Source organism: Pituophis catenifer, unplaced genomic scaffold (assembly GCF_029215685.1).
Source record: "Pituophis catenifer annectens isolate HBS135680 unplaced genomic scaffold, rPitCat1.0.hap2 SCAF_1, whole genome shotgun sequence".
Lineage (NCBI taxonomy): Eukaryota > Metazoa > Chordata > Lepidosauria > Squamata > Colubridae > Pituophis > Pituophis catenifer.
In genome coordinates this window covers 87617275-87640559 of record NW_027256881.1, presented here as the reverse complement: position 1 = coordinate 87640559, position 23285 = coordinate 87617275, and the positions used below count along the sequence as shown (strand labels likewise).

Below are 23285 nucleotides of genomic sequence, written 5' to 3'. Positions count from 1 at the left end.
AAGATGATACTTTTTCTAAAAACATTTAGCTAAAAATGGAAGGGCATCTTATACATGGGGGGCTGAGAGGAGAACCGAAGTTGCGAAACTGCTGATACCTTATCTCTGCAAATATCTTATCTTAGCCTCATGAGCAAAATTGCTGATTGCAGAGACAAGCTAACAGGTTTCCTCCAATCATGAGCCTTATGTAACTGACATCAGCTGATGCTGCAGAGAGTGCGTAGCCAGTGCCCAGATGTGTCAGGGAGCGGTAATGTCAGAACGTCCTGAGCCCATAAAAATGTCAGAAAACAAACAAATAAATACCGGTACCAGTAAGTGTATAGTAAGTACCAGTAAGCATATACCAGTAAGCATATACAACAAAAGTGCATATAGTCAAGGCTATGGTTTTCTCAGTTGCAATGTATGGCTGTGAAAGTTGGACCATAAGAAAGGCTGAGCGCCAAAGAATTGAGGCCTTTGAACTATGGTGCTGGAAAAGACTCCTGCGAGTCTCTTGGACTGCAAGGCGATCAAACTGGTCAATCCTAGAGGAGATCAACCCTGATTGCTTTTTAGAAGGGCAGTTCCTGAAGATGAAACTCAAATATTTTGGCCACCTAATGAGAAGGAAGGACTCACTGGAGAAGAGCCTAATGCTGGGAAAGATTGAGGGCAAAAGAAGGGGGCGGCAGAGAATGAGGTGGCTGGATGGAGTCACTGAAGCAGTAGGCGTGAGCTTAAATGGACTCCAGAGGATGGTAGAGGACAGGAAAGTCTGGAGGAACATTGTCCATGGGGTCACAATAGGTCGGACACAACTTCGCAACTAACAACAACAACCAGTAAGCGAATATCTTACTCTGCAAAATAAGTGTCTTCTATTTAATGTTTAGAATATTAATTTCTTAATTTTGGATAAGAAAATTGGGGGGTGTCCTATACATGGGGGCGTTTTATAGACAGAAAAATATTGTAACTAGCACTCTTGGGTGTATTTCTTGTCTGGACTACCTCACAAAGCTGACAGGTAAGTTATTGAATTACATTTTTATTTTTTCCTATTAATGGGCTGGAGCACCGATTAGATCATGGTGCTTTCAGACCTCCAAATAAAAGTGAAAACAGAAGGAAGAAGTGAAGATAGGCTGGCTATTAGCTGCTTTTGAAAATTTGGGGAAGCAGGGAAATGGAAGTGGGTGGAAGGTTCTTAAACCATTTCCCTACTGGCAGTTTGGCTCTCTTTGTTCCTTTATCGTCTGTCATCAAAAATGCACAGTAACAAAGTATTTTAAAAGTGTTATCACTGTTTAATGTTAATGATCAGACACTGGACATTCATTTAACTGGTCTCCCACAAATATTTGCTTTGGGAACAGTGCTTATATTCTAATACAATCTTTTTCCTTCTGAATTTAATTTATATTAACATATGAAACCACAAAATAAAAAAAATGCACCTGTATGGATACTGAATATGGCATTTTTATCCAGTAAATTCATAATATGTGGACTATTGATTTCATGTAAGTCTGCATCCTATTAGTCTCAGAATACAGTAAAATATTTTACTGCCAAGAAGCTGTGTGATAAGAGTTCAAGGAAGTTTAATAGTTATGCAGAATACAAGATGCGAAAGGTGTTGCTTTTACCATCACATCAATACTCCATGACCAAGCAGGTCACATTTTTTCCGATCGTATTTTGACTATAAGCAGAAATCCTTACTTATATTCTCAGCACTTCATGACTTGCAGCATTTTTAGAAACAGTAGGTCACCCAGTCCACCCCTTGATGTCTTTCAGATCATGTGTGATTATGCCTCTGATAGATCATCTTTAGTCATTTCTGAGGATAATCAGTGGGAAGCTAAGTAACATCTGTTCATCCCACACTCATATGAGGTGAGAGTTCAGAAACAGAGTAGCATTGTCTCTTCCACTTTAACTGGAAAATTAAGTACTTGCCTTTCTAATTGAAGTGAATATATATAATTCAGGACTGAACTGTGGAATCTTTGGTGCTTTCTGATGTGTATGCATGATGCTATGAAGTTGAGTAATAAAATATCTGCAAGCAAAGAATTAACCTCAGAGGACACCAAGTAGTCCATACTTGCCCTTTTCCACATTTACTAAACATAATTAGGTGGAGTTGTATATTACCTAACTAATAAGACATAAACTTACAAAAATTCCACTTTAATTGAAAGCATATAGCTTAAAATCAAGCAACCACTGTTTTTTTTGCACTTTAATAATAGATTCACGCAGCAGGCTTTTGAATCGTGGACCCACAGTAGTATCTCCCCCTCTCTGTCGTCTGTCTCCCTTTTCATGTTCCAATGAAGTAGACATAGTAAAACAATGATAGAATAGAATAGAATAGAATAGAATAGAATAGAATAGAATAGAATAGAATAGAATAGAATAGAATAGAATAGAATAGAATAGAATCTGGAAGGGACCTTGGAGGTCTTCTAGTCCAGCCCCCTGCTCAAGCAGGAGAACCTATACCATTTCAGATATGTGGCTGACTAGTCTCTTCTTAAAAACCTCCAGTGACCCCACGATTTCTATTGCTTTAACGACATATCCCATCTTCTCTGAGACCAATGCAGCTGCTGGAAAGATCTCAGGTCCTCAACCTACGCCTTCTGGGATTTTCCTACGGCATATGGTTCGTGTGAATGCTGTTCCGGGTCACTAAAACATAAAGTGAGGAGGGGTGGGGGAAAGCAAACGGCTCCCCCACCTCCCTTACAAATCAATTAAACACGCCTTTCAAATAAAAGAGAAGGGAGGGGGGCAAAGGCACTCCGTGACTCATCTGGGAGAAACCCAGCCGGAGAGAAAAAAAGGTTTTAACCAGGTCAGACCGGCTGCGGATGACGACAATCCAGGACATCACGTGCCGGTCTGCTCATGCGCCGCGTCTTTCGCGTCTCCAGCGCCCCCTGGAGACCCCCGAGCCGCATCGCGCCCAGCCGATGCTCTTTCAAGCAGCTGTTGTTCTTGCCCAGGCAGGGGTGTCACCTCGGAAAATCCCTTGGCGGCCGATGTGGAAATCCCCATTATGGAACTTTGAGAGGGGGGTGGACGGGACGGAGGAGAGACTTGCCGTTTTCCTCCTTACTAACAGAAGGAAAAACAGATAGTCCTGGTCGAACCGGCCCAGAATCTCTTTGCAACTCTTGGCAAGCGCGGTGGCAGAGAGCAAGAGGAGGAGCCGAGTGGTTGAGCCAAGGGAACCATCATCCTAAAGCGCTCAAAGGACGGGATTGGGATTCATGGCTCCCCAAATTGCATCGCCCAACGCCTGACTCGTTTATATTGAGATTGCGGGGTCTTTCTTCCGAACGATCCGGGTAAGTTCTGTGTCCGGTTCTGATTCTGCGAAGCTGCTTCGGGCAGATGGTCGGAGAGGAATAGGGGGGATGGTTGGCTCCAGCCTGGGGGCTGCACAATGGTGCGTAAATGGAGTTGGCTTGTCTGGTGTTGGGAGATGCTTTTCTACCAATTGGGAGGGTGGAGAGAAGAGGTCGCTTTGGAATCAATGAAATTTGGCATTATGGGGCAGTCCTTAAGTAGAAACGAAGAAGCCTGTTTCCCTCCATTCTTTATGATTTAATGCAGAAGTGTTTGGATTTTGGAAAAAGCTTATGAAGATGATCAAAGGATTTCCTTATCTTTTGTGTACATCAGAGTTGCAGGGTGTGTTGTTGGACCTTATTTCATTCAGCTCTTGGAGGTCTCTGAATGGTATTAGTTGTGCAGAGTTGCCTTGTTGGATGGGCGGCTAATACGTTTTTCAAATAAATAAATAAACTGCTCAGAACACAATTCCCAGTGAATTCAAGGCAATTTTCTTCCAAGAAATAAATTAGCCTAATGTAATAATTGCACAGTTAGGGAACTGAACTATAAAGAAAGCTAGACCAGGCTTGCTGAAGACAGGTGCTTAGTCAAGTGGGGAAACTCAGATGTATTTATATTATAGAAAAATATAAATATAGTTGATGCACTCTCCTCCCCATTTAAAAATATCTGTAAGTGTTATCACACCAGTTCTTCCAATTTTGACTTAATGGAAACATATCCATAAAGCAATGTCATATTCAAAGTGGATTGCTCTTTGGCTTAGGCAACATAAAATGTATAGGCTGAGATAAACTTTCATTAGTTTATAGATAATAGAAGTTGGATTTAGTACTGAAGATAACGTGGGGTTGAACTCTGGTACAAATAAACTTTTGCAGCAAGAACTACAAATGTACAAGTTATACTAGTTTGTTCTATAAAGTTACATAAGAGTATGACAGCTCCTACAAATGGTTATGAAACAAGTATTCTCTATTTTTTAATAGGATGCATTTTTTAAAGAATGCATATTATATTTGGATATTACAAGGTGTAATATCACAAGATGTAACAATATGCAGGTATATCTTTTTAATGATAATTATACTATTATGTTTAATAGTATAATAGTATATAACTATACTATTATTATACTATATTATATTACAAAAATGGATAAATGTGCCACTGTTGCAAAAAAATAAAATAAAAAAATAACATATAATCCTACTTATAGGAAAGGAAGTCCCATTGAAGTGAAGGAATTCTGTTAGTTATTCCATAAAACCTTTCAAAAGGTTGTAGCTGAAATTCAGATTCCTTAACAGTGATTGTTAGCTCTTTATATAATTATTTATTTAGGATAATTTGCTGCCAGAGACAGAGCAGCCAATATAATACTCATTTTATGCAAAGTTGGTCAAGTTACATTGACACAAATAAAGATTTTTTTCTTTTCCCTGAATAATAGTTATACAATAATAAATATTAAAAATTGCCTAAGGCCAATTTAGCTGCTTAAGGTTGCTTATGCATTCTGCCTAATAACTGCTAATGAGACTGTAGAAGTTTTATGAATAAGTCTTCAAACTATGGATATACAGGCCAATACAACTCACAGAACTAAAACAGTTTTAGTTGCATGTCTGGGTTTGATGTAGTCTGTAATATTTACCGTAATTAGATTTGGAAAAAAACTTTTTAGGGAAATAGCTGGATTATCTTTATTATTGTCAGATCAAATAACAGAATTATGATCTATGGAACATAGGTAATTTCCTTATAATTAGTTAAGTAATTAGTTAAATATGTACTTTCGACAGGGATCTTGCCCACCCCTACCTGGAAATTTCAAAGATTAAAATATCATCTAGGACTATTAAAACTGAACTACAAAAATTCCAGGTAACCAGTAAACAGTAGCAAAGAGATACAGAAATGTAATTTGCTCAAATATTTGCAACCAGATATGGTTAGCCCTAGCATCCCAATTCCTAAGAGTACCTTATCTTGGCAGGTAATGTTTGGTGGCCACAACTGTCCATTTTAGCAATGGATAGTTTCTAATTTATTTCCCATATATGAGAGATAGGAATTACATCTTAGAAACAAACCTAAAAGTTGGCCAGGAAGAAAATTATAGAGAAACTTCTTATTTAGGTACAAACATTTTTTGGTGCTGCTTTACTACAGACTGCAATCCTAAACCTTTTACCTGGAAATAAGTCTCAATAACTTCACAGAAAATAGTAGATATGTATATGTCAGGGAAAGATAATCAAATATTTTCTGTTTAAAAGGCGAGCCTCATACAGATGCTTAGGGATGGCAACTGATAACATAGACAGTAGAATCAAGAATTTGTAGTGAGAACTTTAACTGTAGGCAATTGAGACAGTCCAATAAATGTGCTTTATTTATTTACTCATTCAGTTTTTTACCAGCAATAATCAGGAAACTCTCAACAGGTTGAGGTGTGAGAATATTTCCCAAAATGTGGAATAGAATTAACTCGTAGGAGTTCAGAAAGCCAAAATTGTGGTCTTAAGACTTCGGTAAAAGTACTAGAAACCTAGAAGCTTATATTTAAGTGCCAAGTAATGTGACCAAATCATAGTCAGTTCTGTTTAGTTTCATCAGTCTATTTTTACATCATACCTTGATCAATCACTTCCTTTTAAAATAAAATTCATTGAGTGTTTTGGAACTAATTTCTTAGTGGACATGAAGAGGTTCATGATGTGCTCTGATTTGATTCCAGTTTTTATTTTCATCCAGATTAAGCTGCTGCCAGTGTTGGACAAATGGTCCAATTTACTATAATTTTCCTTTATGCATAGCTACAATTACTAGATATTAGAAGCTAGAATTCTCTTGTGCTATTTAAAGGTAAAGATAAATGTTACCCCTGTCCAACTGATTCTGACTCTAAGGGGTATTGCTTAACCCTGAGGGAGCCAGCATTGTCCGAAGGCACTTCTGTGGTCATGTCGCTAGCATGACTATACACTGAGGCACACAGAACACTGTTACCTTTCCACCAAAATAATACCTATTTATCTATTCGCATTTAAATGCTTTCAAACTGCTGATTGGAGATGGGACAAGTAATGGGAATTCAACCCGTTGTGCAGCGTTTGGGTCTCAGACACAGGCTGTCAGCTTTCCAGCTGACAAGCTCAGTGGTTAATGAATATAATAGCTTAATATGAATATCAAGATAGATATTTATATCACTCTTCTATTTTTAAGCCTACCTGTAATGGTCAGTCGAGAAGTTGAAATCCCTTAATCTAGCCTTTCCCAGTTGTGTACTTTCCTGGTTTGACTTTAGATTGACTGTAGATTTTGATAGCAATTATTTTTTAAAAGGTAGTTTTATTTTTTTCACCACATAAAATGACATATTTAAAATTATGTCAATGGAGATTCTCAGTCATCCAGATCATGGTTGTCTCAAAGGTGCTTTTTTTTTTTTTCCAAAAGGCAATTGAACTGTGTTTTTTTCCTTTGTGGAAGAATAAGACATCGGTTCTCATCCAAGAAACTTCATCAGGTCTGGCTGGATGGTGGGGAGGATGGAAGGATGCTTTTTTTGGGGAGGAAAAAGCACCTTTGAACAACTATGTCCCGGATGACTGAGAATCTCCATTGACATATGGAGGCAATGTTTTTTTTTTTTTTTTAATAGTTGGTGAGATTTCTGCAGTCAAGAGAAAGAAAAACAAAAGCAGGCATCATCCAGGATAAAACCTTTGTTAGGGTGAAACTGCAGATACGTTTATATTGCTAAACGTATTGAAAACGTATTGAAATTACTAGGATTAAATATAAGTAGGATGGTTGGAAAACTCAAGATGTACAGTGTACTTAATCACATAACAAAGATTGCATTAAAGGGAACTACTGATAACAGTTCAGGAATGTGAATTAGCTTCACAATTGAACTTAACTAATTGGATAGTTTATTATTATGTAATATTGGAAAGAACCAGTTAAAGGCCTAAGCATATTTTTCTTATTTAGGTAATCATTGTTATTCATACCAACTTTCCCATTGACTCAAAACCATCTTCCACTATTATGTACTTGTGAGAGCTGTCAGATGGGAACTGTCTATATGCCCTTGTTAACTTTAGAATTGAAAACATATTTGTCTTAGGCACTATAATTCTTATAATTCTAGATGTCTTAATATGCATGCAATTCTGGAAAAAATGATTTTGTTAAGAAGGAGGAAAATCACTACTACATATTCTATTGAACAGTGATGTCTTTTTGTCTTCGCACATTTTAGACTTTGTCCTATTAATAGTTCATATAAAATAAATATTAAAACACAATTACATTGTGCGATTTCTGCATAATTAAGCATTTATTTCCATCAATGCTTTAAATAGATTTTATAAAAACGTATTTAATTATCATTCTAGTGTAATTAAGACTGAAATCCAGATTTTGTCTTATTTTGGTAAATGAAATCAATAGAATTGGATTCTGTGGGTCTACTCTAATGAAAATATATCTGGTTTTCATCTTGAGTGCTTAGCTGCAGTGCTTTCTATATAAAATCATAACCTGGTGTCATTAAAACTTTTTTATATATCTCAAGTTTTCTGTTGATCCAATAACTGCTTTGTTTTCAATTCCTATAGAGATATTGTTTACAAGACAGCTGTAAACAGTTTCCCCGTATAAAATATTTTCTTTTGTAAGACATACACATATTTAACACAAATTATTTCTTTTATATCGTTCAGGATTAGTAATCTTTTGATGCTTATTTGCTTTAGGACAAATAATGGCCACTTCACTGTTGCCTAGAATGTCTGTTTTTGATTTGATTTTGTTATGATGAGAGCTAACTAAACCCACATTTTTTACCAGAAGATTCTGGGAATCTTTAAATACCTGAAGTGTAGGTCACTGAGTTTTTAAGCTTCATGTACAGCATTAAAATTGCAATTCAATCTTGAAAGTAAGGTGGAAAATCCTAGAGAAAAATCTATTATAAATACTTCCTTTTATGGACAAATGTTCCAGTCTAAGTGTTGCTGAACAAATGAGAAACCTCTGTATTTCAATGAAATATCCGTTTTTAATAATCCATGGAAAAGTAGTCTTTCTTTTAAGATGGTGACCTTAAATACAGGTAATCCTGAAAGTAAGACCACAATTGAGCCCAACATATGTTGCTAAGTGAGAAATTTGCTAAGTGAGTTTTGCCCCATTTTCTTGTTACATTTGTTAAGTGAATCACTGAAGTTGTTAAATTAGTAACACGGTTGTTAAGTGAATCTGGCTTCCCCATTGACTGTGCTTGTCAGAAGGCCGCAAAAAGTGATCATGTGACCCCGAGACACTACAACCATCATAAATATGAACCAGTTGTCAAGCATCCAAATGTAAATCACGTACCATGGGGATTCTGCCAGGGTCATAAGTGTGATAAATGGTCATGTCACTTTTTTTCAGTGCCGTTGTAATTTCAAATGGTCACTAAACGAACTGTTGTAGGTCGAGGACTACCTGTATTCTTTAAAGTTGTTCTGGTTATTCAAATAGTGGACAGTATTACCCATGCCATCCTAATAATGATGTCTAGTGTTTCAGATTGCAATATATAATTAAAGATGGGCAATTCAAGCTATGCCATGTGCTACTAAAAAAAAAAAAAATCCCCAAAGTCACCAGACCATGTGAGGGAGAATGTGGGATGGAAAAAAATATATGGGGGGATTCTAAACTAAAAGGAAATTCATTGTCATCAGAAAGATTTACAGCTGAATAATTATGGCTCTTCGGTTCTGCTGTGTTAGGTACACTCAACCGTAGTATCTCTAGAATTGACATCATCTAAGGATATCCCTTAGGTACAGATTTCTTTTCCCACAGCAAGTAAGTGTTTGATTAAAATTCATGATAAACCACATGAAGATGCAAATATTTAAAAGTGACCTACAGTACTGCTTGTTACATGCTTGCATTAGACAGGGCATTTAGGACACATTTTGTGAGGTAAAGCAAGCCATGAATAACTAGTGTTGTTCTCTTGTAGGTTTCTTCGTACAGAATGGCTGGATCACAGATCATTCCTCAAGCTTTATATTTGAGCAACATGCTGAAAGCTGTGAAGATAAGAGAATTGATGTCTGAAGACCTTGTCAAATACAACAATGGAATTATCCAGCATTTTAAAACTATGCATAGATACACCATAGAGATCTTCAGGATGTGTCATTTTTGCCCGCCTTTTCAGAAGCTTCTTCAAAAATCTCTAATTGACCAAGCAACCCAAAACTCATTGGAACGCCAAAAGAAGTTAAACTGGTGTCGAGAAGTTAAAAAACTTATGCCGCTGAAGACTAATGGTAAGTCAAGTTCATGGTATAACTGTAAATTGAGATTGTTCTGGCAGTGTAAAAGTAACATGTAGTATTTTCAATTCTGTTCCATCCCAAATGTTAGTTCCTTCCCAAATGTCGATATTCTCATATGGTTGGTGTAATGCATCAGAAGGGTACCAGGTGAGTCAGTAGTGGCTAACTGATACTATTTACTATAATCATTCCAACAATGGACCTTGAATGAGCCTTGTTTAAAGGAAAGTACATTTAAAACATACACAAATGAGCCGTTTTCTCCTTTTCAAAATTAAAATGCATGTCTAATATAAAATGGGCTCCTAAAAATAAGTTATATTAATTTCTTAGAAATCCAATATTATGTTCAAAAATCATAGGTTTGTTAGAGCAACAGGTACCCTGAGTTTCCCCACAATCATGCCAAATATAGGCAAAAGGCATTTGAATGCTAATTTACAATCGTTTCTTCCATTATTGTTCATGGTGCCACCCAGAGCTGTTCAGATTTAACAAGGAGGTGGATTAATTGAAACGAATTTATCTGTGGGCAAAAATATTAGACAATGCCTTCTATGAAGTTAATACAAATTTCAGATCAATGCTTTGTCAGAAAGCTTCATTGGTGTTCTCGTATCTTTCTCAGTTTCAGTGTTTCCAGTATAATCTCTCTAAACTTTAGCTTTATGTCCAATTAAGTGGCTGAAACATTACATAGGAAGTGGTTTGAACTAGACAGTATTTGAAAGATACATGCACAAATAAATACATGAAAAGAGTATTTGTATTTTGCTAACCTAGCTTCATGTTTGCATTTCCTAAAATGTCTATAATCACCATTTTTGTCCCAAATTCCCAATTTTTATCCCAAAATTATCTTGCTGTTGTTGACTTATCCAGCTCTACAATATAGTCTTACTCAGAGAATCAGGGCCCTTGATGGGACTGTGAAGTTTATAAAATGAATTGGGTCACTTGTTGTTAATACTGTGTGTTGTGATGAATTTAGAAAAAGAAATTTAAAAAGGTTTGTTTTTAGGTAGAGTGCTAGAACTGGCAGATTCATCTCAGACGAAGGCAACTCTCTTTTCTTTTCTTTTTTTTCTTTTCTTTTTTTTTTTTTGAAGGCAACTGTCTTTTCATTGGCTACCGTATTCCACTATAGAAATCTTTCTGTCACTTATCTACATTCCTCCAGGTTTCTGCATTGAAAGTTTTATTCAAGGAGTTAATGCATGGTAGTCTCTGAAGAGTGTAGGCGTGGTGTCAAAACAGCTAAGATGGAGGCCATGGTACTGTCCTGTTGAATGCATATGCAACATTGACACACATAAAAAGGGCGGAGTTTGGAGTGTGACATTATGTCTGCTATCTTGCCTGCTTTGGCCTAACTCCCTCTTCCATGGATACTGCTGCCCTACAGCTGTTCTTATGCTTTCAGTTGTCCTATGCTTTCAGTTGACTCTCCAAGGCCTCCTTCTCACCTAATGCCTTCTGGTGGTCTATTAGACAAAACTGGCCCCCTTGATTGGAGAAGTGGAACTTGTAGTCCATATTTGGAGAGCATTAACCTTGGAATGCCTATCATGGGCATTTTTCTGACCATTGGCAGTAAATGATGCTACACATCAGAAGCGAAACATATTGGGCATATTTCAGTGTATCTGGAATGGGGAATATTGAGAATGCAGATGATAGGGGAATCAGAAGATACCCGAGGACTCCAAGCATATGAAGGAGTCTATAAGGGCATTATCTTCCCTGTGGAGATAATGACAAGATTTGTAAAAGAAGTTTTTGCACCTTCAGTATAACTATAAGTTGTCATTCTTACAGAACTATATGGATTTTTATTGCATGGAAATTGTATTATTCATTTTGAGAACAAGAAAATAAATGCTCCTACAGTTGTAGTAAAGTTAGTTTTAATAAATGGAGTGCAAATATTAAATGCAGTCGTAGAAATGGGGATGTTGCTACAAATACCTCACATAGGTTTGTTAATCTAAAAGACAATGACTGAAGGAAAGCATGTCATTTTAAAAGATTCCAAGATCTACTAACTAGTAATTTCGCTTCTCTAATGAATAGGCATTCCAGCATAACCTAACCACACCCACTTGGAAAGTCCAGTGTGTACTTCACAGTTCAAATGTCTGTACATCAGAACAAGAAGTACAATAGCTGTTACTCAATTGCTAGTCAAATATCTTAACACTGGGGAATTCCAAATGTTGCTTAGGGAATTTTGGACTGCTAGTTCTCAATAAAGAACTGAAAACAAGCATATACAGGGAAAAAACTTCTTATCTTTGCTCTAGATTTTGCACAGGGAATTTTTTTAAAGGATGTAATAATAATTGTCCTACCTCTATGCCATATTTTTCTGCTTTGCAGAGCCAGAAGCCTGTAAATCAGCATTTCATATCATTCGTTATTCTTTTTTTTCTACTCTTGTATTTAAACCCTTTTGTATACTTACTGAAAAAAGCTTACTACACCACTGAAAATGCCTTCCGTGAATTGTCCTAAATTGAACAAGCAGGGAAGGGGGGAAAAAACCGGACTAGGTTCTTGAAAAAGCTGAGATATTAGTTTATTTACTACTGAACATAGTACTTTAAAAATGGTTTTATAAACCTTCCTCTTATTACCTAATCTATAATATGAAGAAATACAAAATGACACCTAGGATTTTTTTTACAGCATAGTTGTATACAGTAGCAAAATAAGCAAGCAGGCATTAAAAAGTACCCAAAAATTAATTTTCAAATCTTGATAAAGGCGTATGAAACAAAGAGATGTAATATTTTAAAATACTTGGAAAGCTAATGCTTGCATCAGCATCTAAATTCACTTTTTCCTGATAATTCATTTTAATAGCTGCATTATAACTTCCTGCCTGTCCCACCATGTGTGCTTATCAACTAGGATTCTGTGTACATCAAAAGAAAAAGCAACAAGTCTGTTACAGTTTGCTGCACGCTACAGTATCCCATTAGAGTCCCTTGTTCAATATTGTCATTACATATATTGATACGATTTTCTTATATTTTGTAATGTATATTTGAATATCTTAATCGTTTATTTTCCTATAGGAGATGGAAATTGTCTCATGCACGCTGCTTCCCAGTATATGTGGGGTGTCCAAGACGTTGACCTGCTTCTGAGAAAAACATTGTTTAGTGTACTTAAAGAAGCCGATACACGCAATTTTAAACTGCGCTGGCAGAGAGAAACACTTAAATCACAGGAATTTGTGGCAACAGGACTCTGCTATGATACCAGGGTAAGGTAATTCAGTTTATGTAAGGGAAGAATGTTTCAAATTTTGATATCCTCAGGTTGTGATTCCTTGTGGTAATTACACATGATGGGACACAATTAAGAAAGTAAAATTGCGGAGCCAACCACCAGTTAAAACATTTTAATCCTATAACTTTACTGGATTGCTCAATTCATTAACAAAGAGTTTCACTATTGTGGAGTTTCCAGACTAAGTAACCTCCCCCAATTTGGGTTATTTCCATGGACCACCCACATCTTACAAAGTTGGTGTTTGTCTGTTTTTCCTATTATGGAGAAATACACCATTACTGCAGTAGTAAAAATGAAAAATGAAAACAATTATTATTATTATTTTTTTAATTCCTGCCTTTTGGGAATATGCAGTATGGTCATACCTCTTCCATTACAGAGTCTGTGCCAGCTGAATATTTAATCCTGTTTTCAGCTTCCCTGTGCAGATTGCTGATGGTTATCCATGCAAATCTTCCTAAGAATATCTAGCCATTTTCCCTCCTTTATCACCAGTTTGCCTAACTAGAAGCAGTAGCTTAGATGAGCTGTCCCATCCTCCCCTAGCAGACAGAATGATGTTCAGTCCTGAATTGGCATCCTTATAAATAGTCACTAGTCTGATTATTTGTTTCACTGGAAATTAATGTAGAAGTGCCAAGTACTATTTCTGTCTGTGATGGGCTCTGAAAGGAGTAGTCCCAGATTTTTTTAAAAAAATCATTTTGCTAATTAGGTCCCTTTCTTGATCGCTGAAATACCTTGATCCAAGCAACAGCAGAATATCATGTCTCTGCTCACCTCTTGCCCAGATTGTTGTGAGCTGGTACCGTTATGATGCATGACACATTTCTTCACCATCAGGTCATGCTGGTCCATAAGATAGCTATAGGGGTAGACTAGACCCATTCATCCTTTCGGGACATGAATAGAATATAAAATAACGTAGTATGTAGGAACGCTATTAAAAAACAATAAAGAGCCGAGGTGGCGCAGTGGTTAGAGTGCAGTACTGCAGCTACTTCAGCTGACTGCTAGTTCAGCAGATCAGCGGATCAAATCTCACCAGCTCAAGGTTGACTCAGCCTTCCATCCTTCCGAGGTGGGTAAAATGAGGACCCAGATTGTTGGGGGCAATATGCTATTTAGTATACTGTCTTTGGTGTAAGCCGCCCAGAGTCCTCGGAGAGTGGGCAGCATAGAAATATGAATAATAATAACAACAACAACAACAACAATAACAATAATAATACCAATGTTCAGACTCATGTTTAGAACTAATTTCCAGAAAAATGATTGGGAATGAGAGTAAAAATGACCACTTGATTAGTTCTGATTATAAATAAAGAATGATTTTCCCCCCTCAATAATGCGTTTATCAATACTTCAATCTTTCAACATGACTATGCTATAAAATGATTTGATTTGTAGCAGAAGAAAACTGTATTTAACTGTATTTCTGATGTGCGAAGGCTTCAGTGTTGCATGATGATTCCTGATGCATCTTATTTTTCTACATTAGAACTGGGATGATGAATGGGACAATCTTATTAAAATGGCATCTGCAGAAACATCAGTTGCCCACACAGGCCTTCAGTATACCTGTCTGGAAGAAATCCATATATTTGTCCTTGCTAACATCTTAAGGCGCCCCATCATAGTTGTTGCAGGTAAGAATTGATGGACATAATAGCAATACTTCTAAGACCCCATTTTATGTGCTCACACTTGTGTATATGTGTTATCATCCCTCCACATAATAATTGCCTAAGAAGGACAAGTGGTATTTCATAATTTGACCTTCCCTCTTTCCCAATATTCATTCATTAAGGGATCAACAGCAATTCTTCCCTCTGTCCCATATTCATTCATTGCTACAATGTGCAATCAAGGTTTTAGAGCAGGGTTGCCAGAGGTGGCTCCCAGGCTTCTTTTCCCCAACTTTTGGAATCCCCTTTGATGGTTAAAAAAAACCCAGCATGGCTTCCTAAGGAAAACATTAGAATTATTATATATCTGTTCTAAACTAGGCATAAAAAAAAATCCACCAAATCCCCCACCTACCCAGCCATTTACAATATCACTTTACTCACTTTCCAGCCTTCATTCTCCCGAAATCAACTGGTGTTAAGTTATTGTCACACTGAGTTGTTTATGTACTGATGAATCTTTAGAAATTAATATAGAGGAGCCTAATATTAACTCAACCTGTTTATCTTTTCTTATAGATAAAATGCTCAGAAGTTTGCAGTCAGGTTCCAGCTTTTCCCCTCTGAACGTTGGTGGAATTTATCTGCCTCTCCATTGGTCAGCAGACGACTGTTATCGATATCCTATCATTCTTGCTTACGACAGTATGCACTTCACTCCTTTGGTCATTCTGAAGGATAGTGGGCCAGGTATGCATTTGAATACCAGACTATATTGTTCTTCCATTTTCCTGTTCCCTCTGCCTTCCAAGCTGACAGCCCCAAACCTATTTTGAATTGTTATAGTCACTTTAGACAGGTTATTTGCCTGGTTTAGAATTCCCAATATTTTTCATCATTTGCTTATACCTGACTACTGCCATTACTTGACTTTTGTTTACATCATTGGTTGTTTGGATGAAGATTGCCAAACTTGATCTGTGAGTGACTTCTGCTGCATTGTGCTCTTCTCTACCCTATTTGATTCATTCCCTTTTTCTTATTTCTTTCTGTAGAAATCAAGGCAGTTCCTTTAGTCAGTTGTGAAAGAGGAAGATTTGAAGACTTGAAAGTGCATTTTTTAACTGACGCTGAAGAAAGAGAGAAAGAAAAACTGATAAGAGACTATCTCATGGTGATAGAAATTCCTGTTCAAGGATGGGACCCAGGGACAACGCATCTCATTAATGCTGCAAAGTTAGTATAAGTCTTATCCCCTTCCAACATTATTATTATTTGATAATATTTTAAAAATATTGTTAAATACCCTCTTGCAAGTTGTTCAATGTTAATGTTAAGCAGTGTTAATGTTAGTTCAGGAAGATACAAAAAATAATGAACATAGATCCTGTTCCTGATCTTTAACCAGGAACTGGTAGATTATTTTTTTAAAGACATTGTCTATAGCTTTTTTGTCACCCCTCTTCTTGCAAAGATGACAGTCCAAGATGAAACTATTTTATTTTACTCTCTGAAATTCATCTATCTGAGGGGCAATAAGGATATTCATATGCTATTCCTTTCTTTTTCCCTTGTGTATGAGGGTATGCAGAGGGGAGGAGGGAAAATCAAGGAAAAGTGTGACTAGTCTTTCATTCTTATTATTGATGGAGTCTGTGTGCCCAGCCGTCATGCTTACCTGCAAGACTTCTTTGCCACCAATGTGAAAAAGTGGTTTGTTCGTACCAATATATATATGGAGAGCAAACCTTTTGTAAAGTGAGATCTGGACCTACTCTTTCTTCAGATATCAGTATATAAAGACAGGGAAGTACCACTGCTACAGCCTGGGGGAGGGGGGCGACATAGCTGCAGCACAAAATATTTGAATGGCAAACTCACAAGCTCTGCTGTTCCCTTTTCATGTTCTTTTAACTGTTTGAGAAGTTTCTAAGCATCTCTAGTTAATCACTATCATGGATAAGAAGTAAGTTCAATTAAGGTTTACTTTATGGAAGCTTAGTGCCATTTGCTTCCGTGTTGTAAACCATAATGCTCCTCAGATTCCCATGATTAGATTGTTGAATCTGCCTCTTTTCTGTTACTCTTCTGGGATAACATGAAATAACTTCTCAAATTTGGAACAAGTATGAGCAGAGTTTTGTTTTTTGTTTTTTTTTTAAAAAGCAAATCAACTGGTCCACAAGCAGATCAAAAGCTTTAATTTGTATTTAATCCTTGGAGAGCAGCTAAGAGTTCCATGAAAAGCATGTCCATATGCCCTCCAAAGAATATTGTATGCGGCGTCTTTCAGAACACCTGCCAGCAAGATAGGTAGTAGCAAAACACCTGCCAGCAAGATAGGTAGTAGCAATTTAAAGTGATCTGCATGTTGATTAAAACAGCAGTACCATCATCTTGTCCAGAGTCCATTATGTGCTGCAACATCTTTACAACTGCATATTTGCTTCAGTGGAGTAAATCACTCCTGTTCCTGCAACTGTGTTAAGTTAAATTTCCTGAATAGTATATTATTGGCCTTGTAGACAAGGCAGAAAAAGTGTTCTGATGCAGGCTCAGCTGCCTTTTATCTGATCATTTCCTTGGCTGTGTCTCTGCCCTATCTCCCAAGGTCATCCCCACATATCATTACAATTATATTGTATAAAGCATTGCAGAAATCAAGGCTGAATGTTTCTGTGGAAATAAATAAAGCATAACAAAGGTATCTTGAACCAGAAAAGGGGGGCATAATTAGTATTCAAGCTAAGATAGTCTTCCAACTACTCTCTTTTGTTGTAATATTTAGAATTATTTTCAGAAAAAACTAGGTTGTGATGAGAAGTCACATTGTTTAATAGGGAAGAAATCTAATTGGAATGAGAAGTGGCGCCCATAAGCCACCTGGACCTTACAACTTGGTCCATGACATAATCAGGAAGGAATGTTCTTAATGTGCTAAAAGAGGCATTAAATGTCATGATCAACTCTTTCTGCAAATATGCACGAAACTCTTCCCCGTAATTTCATCTTTTTAAAAAAATTCCACTTCCTTCTGACATATTATTAGTGTAGCTTTTCAGTTGTAATGCTATACTTGATTATATAAATCACAGTTCTCCCAACTTTCCTCCCAGCTTGTGTAAGATCATTGCCTTTTCTCCCTCCAGTGATATTAATTCCTTCTCCCTTTGCTTTTTTCAAGGTTGGATGAAGGTAACTTGCCCAAAGAGATTAATCTGGTGGAAGATTACTTTCAGCTGGTGCAACATGAGTACAAGAGGTGGAAAGAAAACAGTGAATTTATTGGGAAGGAAACGAGTGCAAGGAACGGGCTGGAGTTGCAGTTATCCCAGCTATCGCTTATGGAGGCAAAATGTGAAACTCCCAACTGCCCTTTCTACATGTCTGTGAATACACAGCCATTCTGCCATGAGTGCTCCGAACAGAGACAAAAGGCAAATTTGGTAAAGAGGCAGCACTTCTGGTCAGGTTCAGAGAAGCCCCGGGTAAATAGGTCCAGTTACCCAAAGGATGAACGCCACCATCTTCCTGCCTGGACTTCTGAAAATTCCAGCACAGAACCTCGTTCGGCGCCTCCCACGGCTCCAAGTCTTTTTCTATACAGTGAAACAACTGCTATGAAATGCAGAACCCCAGGCTGCCCTTTTACACTGAATGTGCAATATAACGGACTTTGTGAACGTTGCTACAACTGTATAGAGGTCAACCCTTGCAATATTCCAAGCGACCCACAGCATTCAAATTGTGTGACTTGCACATCCTGCCTTAAGGACACCAACAGAACCTTCAATGGGATGTGTAGCACTTGCTTCAAACGGACTAGAGACCAGTCCTCAAACGCCGGCTCCAGCACTGTGCCTTCAACCCATCAGAGGTCCAGTTCTGATCCTATTCCTATACCGCAAAGCTTTTTGCAGCATTCCTGTCATACGGCAACCAACAGCAATAAGGCGGAAGCGCCGCCATATGTTCAGCCCCAAAGAACAGAGCCAAGGACGAGAAACAGTAAATGCAGGAAGCCTGGCTGTAATTTTTTTGGGACTCTCCAGAATGAAGGCTTTTGTACCCTGTGTTATTTTGAGTATCAAGAAAATAGAGGCAAGTAAGAGAATATCATTTGATTCTATCTTCCTCTTCCTTGATGAGTTGGGAGGGACTAAATTTTGAATTTGCAAGAGAACACCCGATAAATGCAAATGGTGTATAACAAAATAGCCGTTCGACTATGGATCAAGTGTAGCACATAGCTCTGAAACCTTTGAAGTGTTGTATTGTGCACATGCAGCCACAGTAGAATTTGCTCGGCTTGCATTAGTCATGTGCCATAATGATAATTGGAGGGCTGTTTTCATATTTTGCTGAGATACACAGAAGAACCTTAACTACATCTGTTTATTTTTGTTACTGGGGAACTTTAGATTTTCACATTCTTTTCTGATTTAGAAAATCATCTGGGATTGAAATTCATAGCAACTGTAAGTTTAGTAGTTATAAATAGTAGAATATTTTACAGTATAGTAAAAGTAGAAAGTTGATACCTGTTTTTCCTCGTGTATCTCATTGCCAGAAAAAAAAATGTCACCAACTTCTTAAACAGTTACCAAAAAGGCCCGGAGAGTTTTTAAAAATAGCCTTCCTAAATTATATGCCTCAGCTTTTTTTCTGAATACATACCAGAGTTGTAGAATGAGGGAGGTAAAACAGATAACTTGGCCCATTTATAATTCTCTCCTCAGAGTTTACATTAGAGTGATTGTTTTTCTCCTGTTCTCCTTTTATTATAGAGGCTCCCCTGCTTCATCAGCGAAGATCTCCTGTGACTTCTCCTGTTTTGGAGTATCCTGGAATCTCAGCTGCTGTCTATCAGAATACCGTTTCCTGCCCGGGCCGGGAATGTGGCACAATAGGGAGCACCATGCTTGAGGGATATTGCCAGAAATGTTTTATTGAAGCACAGAGCAAGCGGCTCCATGAAGCCAGAAGAACTGAAGACAAAACAGTGAGACAATCAGAGGTCAGCACGCAGATGCAACTCTTTCTTCCCAATGTAATCTTATACCTATCTTCCCAAACAGTCTATATGATTCCATGAAAGAATCAGCAAAATATTGCCTTCTACTGAATTTACGTGTTCATTGTAGAGGATTCTGGGAGATGGTGTAATATGATAAATGTCTGCCCACTTCTTGCAAAGAAGGAAGAAAGCTTTCTGCTTTTGTTTATTAGCAGAAAATATTGCTTGATAGAGGTTTCTTTCCATAATGGGGCATTTTGATATTACAACATTCCAGTAGTCAGTAGATTGATGGGGATTAGATCATAATAACATGGGTAAGGAAGTAGTTGTTTGCAATGGGAGGAGAGGGAAGCTGGTGTTTACCACAACTAGGAAATTCGTGTTTTGCATTAGCCATATGCCGAGTTAATCTGTTTCACGTGCAGGCAGTTATTCAGTCATTCTCCATGTTATAGTTGTTAAGCGTTTTCAAGGAAATCAAGTGTATTTCTTTCTTTTTTTAAAAAAATGAATGATTAAAAAATATTCAGCTTCCACATAAATTTTGTTAAGTACTCTTATATTCATGGTAGTTAGTGGAAGTCTAATGTAAATGCAGGGTTTATTGAATGAGAGTCCTTTAACTGCTTTCCATTTAAAAGATGCTTTTAATGTTCACAGCAAACGGGACAACATCAAGATTTACACCAGAAAACTACACGCTCTCAAAAACGCAAATGTTCCAAAGTTTCGTGTAGAAATAATTTAGCTTCCCGGAGTGCAGAAGTGTGTCAAGAGTGCTTGCGTGTCAGCCAGCGGAGACAGTCCGGAACACCTCAGGTTGACCCTCCAGCCGATGAACTTCCTAAACAGCGTTGCCGAGCCCCTGCCTGTGATCACTATGGTAATAACAAGTGCAATGGCTATTGCAACGAGTGCTATCAGTTCAAACAAATATATGGATAGCAAATGCCTTTTTTTTCTTTTTGCCTTGCAAAAGAAAAAAAGAAAAAGGAATGGTGCTAAGTTCAAAACACTTAATTGTCTTGCTAGCCACCTGATCTTCTTCAGTGAAAAGGTGAAAAAGGTGACTTTGGAGGGAAAACAATAAGCTGATTTCTTTTGTGCATATGTAGATACACACATGTATTATATGTATGTATATGTAAATGCAGAACTACGCAGGTCCAGAACGTTAATCCTGGAATAGTAAAGGAGGTTGCTTCCAGCACGGATGGTGAATGGCAAGACATTTTATACTTGACTACAAAACCCCTTTTCTCCAAAATATTTTGGATTATGTTTGGTATTGAATATGTAGTTGTATGAGAAAAATAGGTAATGCTGCTCTTTGCATGCTTTTCTGCTAATATGTCTCTTGCATTCTGTCTGCATTGTGAGCATTCTGTGTATAATGAAACCAGCCAAAAATTTGAAATGAACAGTTTCTACAACAGTCATCAAAACTGTGTGTGTGATTGCTCTGAAAATGCTGATACGGTAGAGCTAAGATTGAACAAAATATTAGGAAGTTGTGGGAGAACTTTTTACCATTTTTGCTTGCTTGTCCTTTTTTAAAGTTGTTGGCTGCTGCTACATTTCTTTTGTGTAGGTTTTTTTTCTTTTTGGCAGTGTTTCCAAATGAAAGTTTTATGCACGTAGAGCATCTATAAACCCATAAAATTTGGCCTTGGAACGCTGACTGATGTTTTTCCATTGACTATTCTGTGTGGTTTGAATGAGGGTGTAGTTGCTAAACCTCTTGTAATTTAGAATGTGAAAGAGCATAGGTATTTTTAAGTATAACATTTGAGAAGGGAAAGTGGGGGAGGGAGATCATGAGAAAAATAAAGGTTCCTAAATATTCATGCATATTGATTGACATGGAAGCATACTGACAGATTAGAAAGAACCTACTTTATGTTTATTGAGAAAAAAGACCAACCGTCTTTTTTTACCACACAGTCTTCCTGTATTGTAGATGATATAGCAAATCTGCTTTCTCTTCATGTCTGGCCCAGGGGTGGGTTCTACTTACCTTTACTACCTGTTTGCATCGTGCCCATGTGTGCACATTCGCTTTGCTCGTGCCCGTGTGCGCTCTTCTGCGTTTACGCAGATCTACTTTGATGATGTCTGGGTCAGTGGGCGGAGCCTCCCGCCGGTTTTACTACCGGTTCTTGCAAACCAGGGGCAACCCACCACTTGTCTAGCCTCTACTAGTTAATCAAGTTTACTGAACTGTTACAATCCTTTTGGAATTTACTAAGAAATAAGGAGGATCTTCTGTGGGTCTCTATGTCCTTACAGTTAAGTCTTAACTTCTGATTTATGAAATTCCCAAAGTAGACAGGATTGTTTTTTGTTTTTGTTTTCCCACACTCACACATCTCTACAGTCTTCAGTTGTATCTGACTGTTGATATATCTAATAGTGAGGGGGCGCAGGGGTGGGGGGCTCTGTGTTGTTTGTAAGGTGGCCACTCCTGTGAAATCCTACTTATTTCCACAGTGTAAATTAGCAATCTCGGGGCATTATCTGCCATAACTGCATATTGTTCTGAGTAATCACCCAAAAATCTTCCATTTTTCCCAAGGCCTTCATGCCTCTCTTATTTTCTCTCTCTGAAAATTATGGGGAGCGGGAGGGAGGGAGGGAAGCATGTACGCCAACTGCTTGCATTTTGCATGTGTATGTAATCTCCATTATGAGAAACACGGCTAGTGTCACAGTCCTTCGCTGTTCAAATTTCTGTGTGTGATTTTGTGAGCTTTGTAAAATGTGAAGGTGTATTTAAATATTTATGTTATTTCAAAAAATGTAATGTTGGAAATTTGCACATTGCTAATATAATAATTTGCTCTTTATTTCATTCTCCTTTTTTTTAAAAAAAAATCCTTCTTGTCAATACAGAATGGGAAGACAATGAAGGGAAATCCAGCAGCCGAAATAAATTATTTAAAGATTTGTTTAATTGTACTCTTGTGATTGTTTGAAATCGTCCCTTGCGGAGGGGGGGGAAGGGAATGATCAAAGTGAAGAGCTATCTATGGCATTTCCCTTTCCCTGAACTTCATCATGGTTTCCTTGCCACCCACTTGTTTCCCTACAAATTTCATCCCTCACAGTTTCTTCAGTTTCTCCAACTATTAGTTTTTAGGTCCATGGATGCTCTCTCTATACTACTCTATGCCATTTCTTAGAAGCTCTGCCTCCCTCATCTTTGTTCTGTTTTTCCTTGGCTTTTCTTCTAAAATGATTTCCACTCCATAGTAGGTTTTTTTTCCCTCCACTGTACCTCTTGCTTCCCAGAAAGGGAATTATTTGCTGTGCTCTCTGTCAAATCTGGCTCTTTGTCTCAGTGGTGGGATTCAAATTTTTTTACTACTGGTTCTGTGGGCGTGGCGTGACATGGCTTGGTGGGCGTGGCAGGGGAAGGATACTGTAAAATCTCCATTCCCACCCCACTCCAGGGGAAGATTACTGCAAAAGTCCCATTTCCTCCCAATCAGCTGGGACTCGGGAGGCAGAGAATAAATGGGGTGGGGCCAGTCAGAGGTTGTATTTACAGGTTCTCGAAACTACTCAAAATTTCCGCTACCGGTTCTACAGAACTGGTCAGAACCTGCTGAA

General features: G+C 37.7%; 1 protein-coding gene across 1 annotated transcript; it reads left to right on the top strand.

Moving 5' to 3' along the window:
- The first annotated feature begins 3316 nt into the window (after positions 1-3316).
- Positions 3317-22316, top strand: TNFAIP3 (TNF alpha induced protein 3). The gene is made up of 9 exons (XM_070952256.1): positions 3317-3353; positions 9404-9716; positions 12806-12996; positions 14527-14674; positions 15233-15403; positions 15709-15889; positions 17838-18754; positions 19441-19670; positions 20334-22316. The coding sequence occupies exons 2-9, from the start codon at positions 9419-9421 to the stop codon at positions 20616-20618; spliced, it is 2421 nt and encodes an 806-aa protein (XP_070808357.1). The 5' UTR covers positions 3317-3353; positions 9404-9418; the 3' UTR covers positions 20619-22316.
- The last annotated feature ends 969 nt before the right edge of the window (positions 22317-23285 follow it).

What these genes read in the sequence shown, in the direction of transcription:
- TNFAIP3 (XM_070952256.1), top strand. Translation starts at nt 9,419, where the DNA reads ATGGCTGGATCACAGATCATTCCTCAAGCTTTATATTTGAGCAACATG. An exon ending in TGAGTATCAAGAAAATAGAG is followed by an intron (nt 18,755 to 19,440) that starts GCAAGTAAGAGA and finishes CTTTTATTATAG; the next exon opens with AGGCTCCCCTGCTTCATCAG. An exon ending in AAACAGTGAGACAATCAGAG is followed by an intron (nt 19,671 to 20,333) that starts GTCAGCACGCAG and finishes TAATGTTCACAG; the next exon opens with CAAACGGGACAACATCAAGA.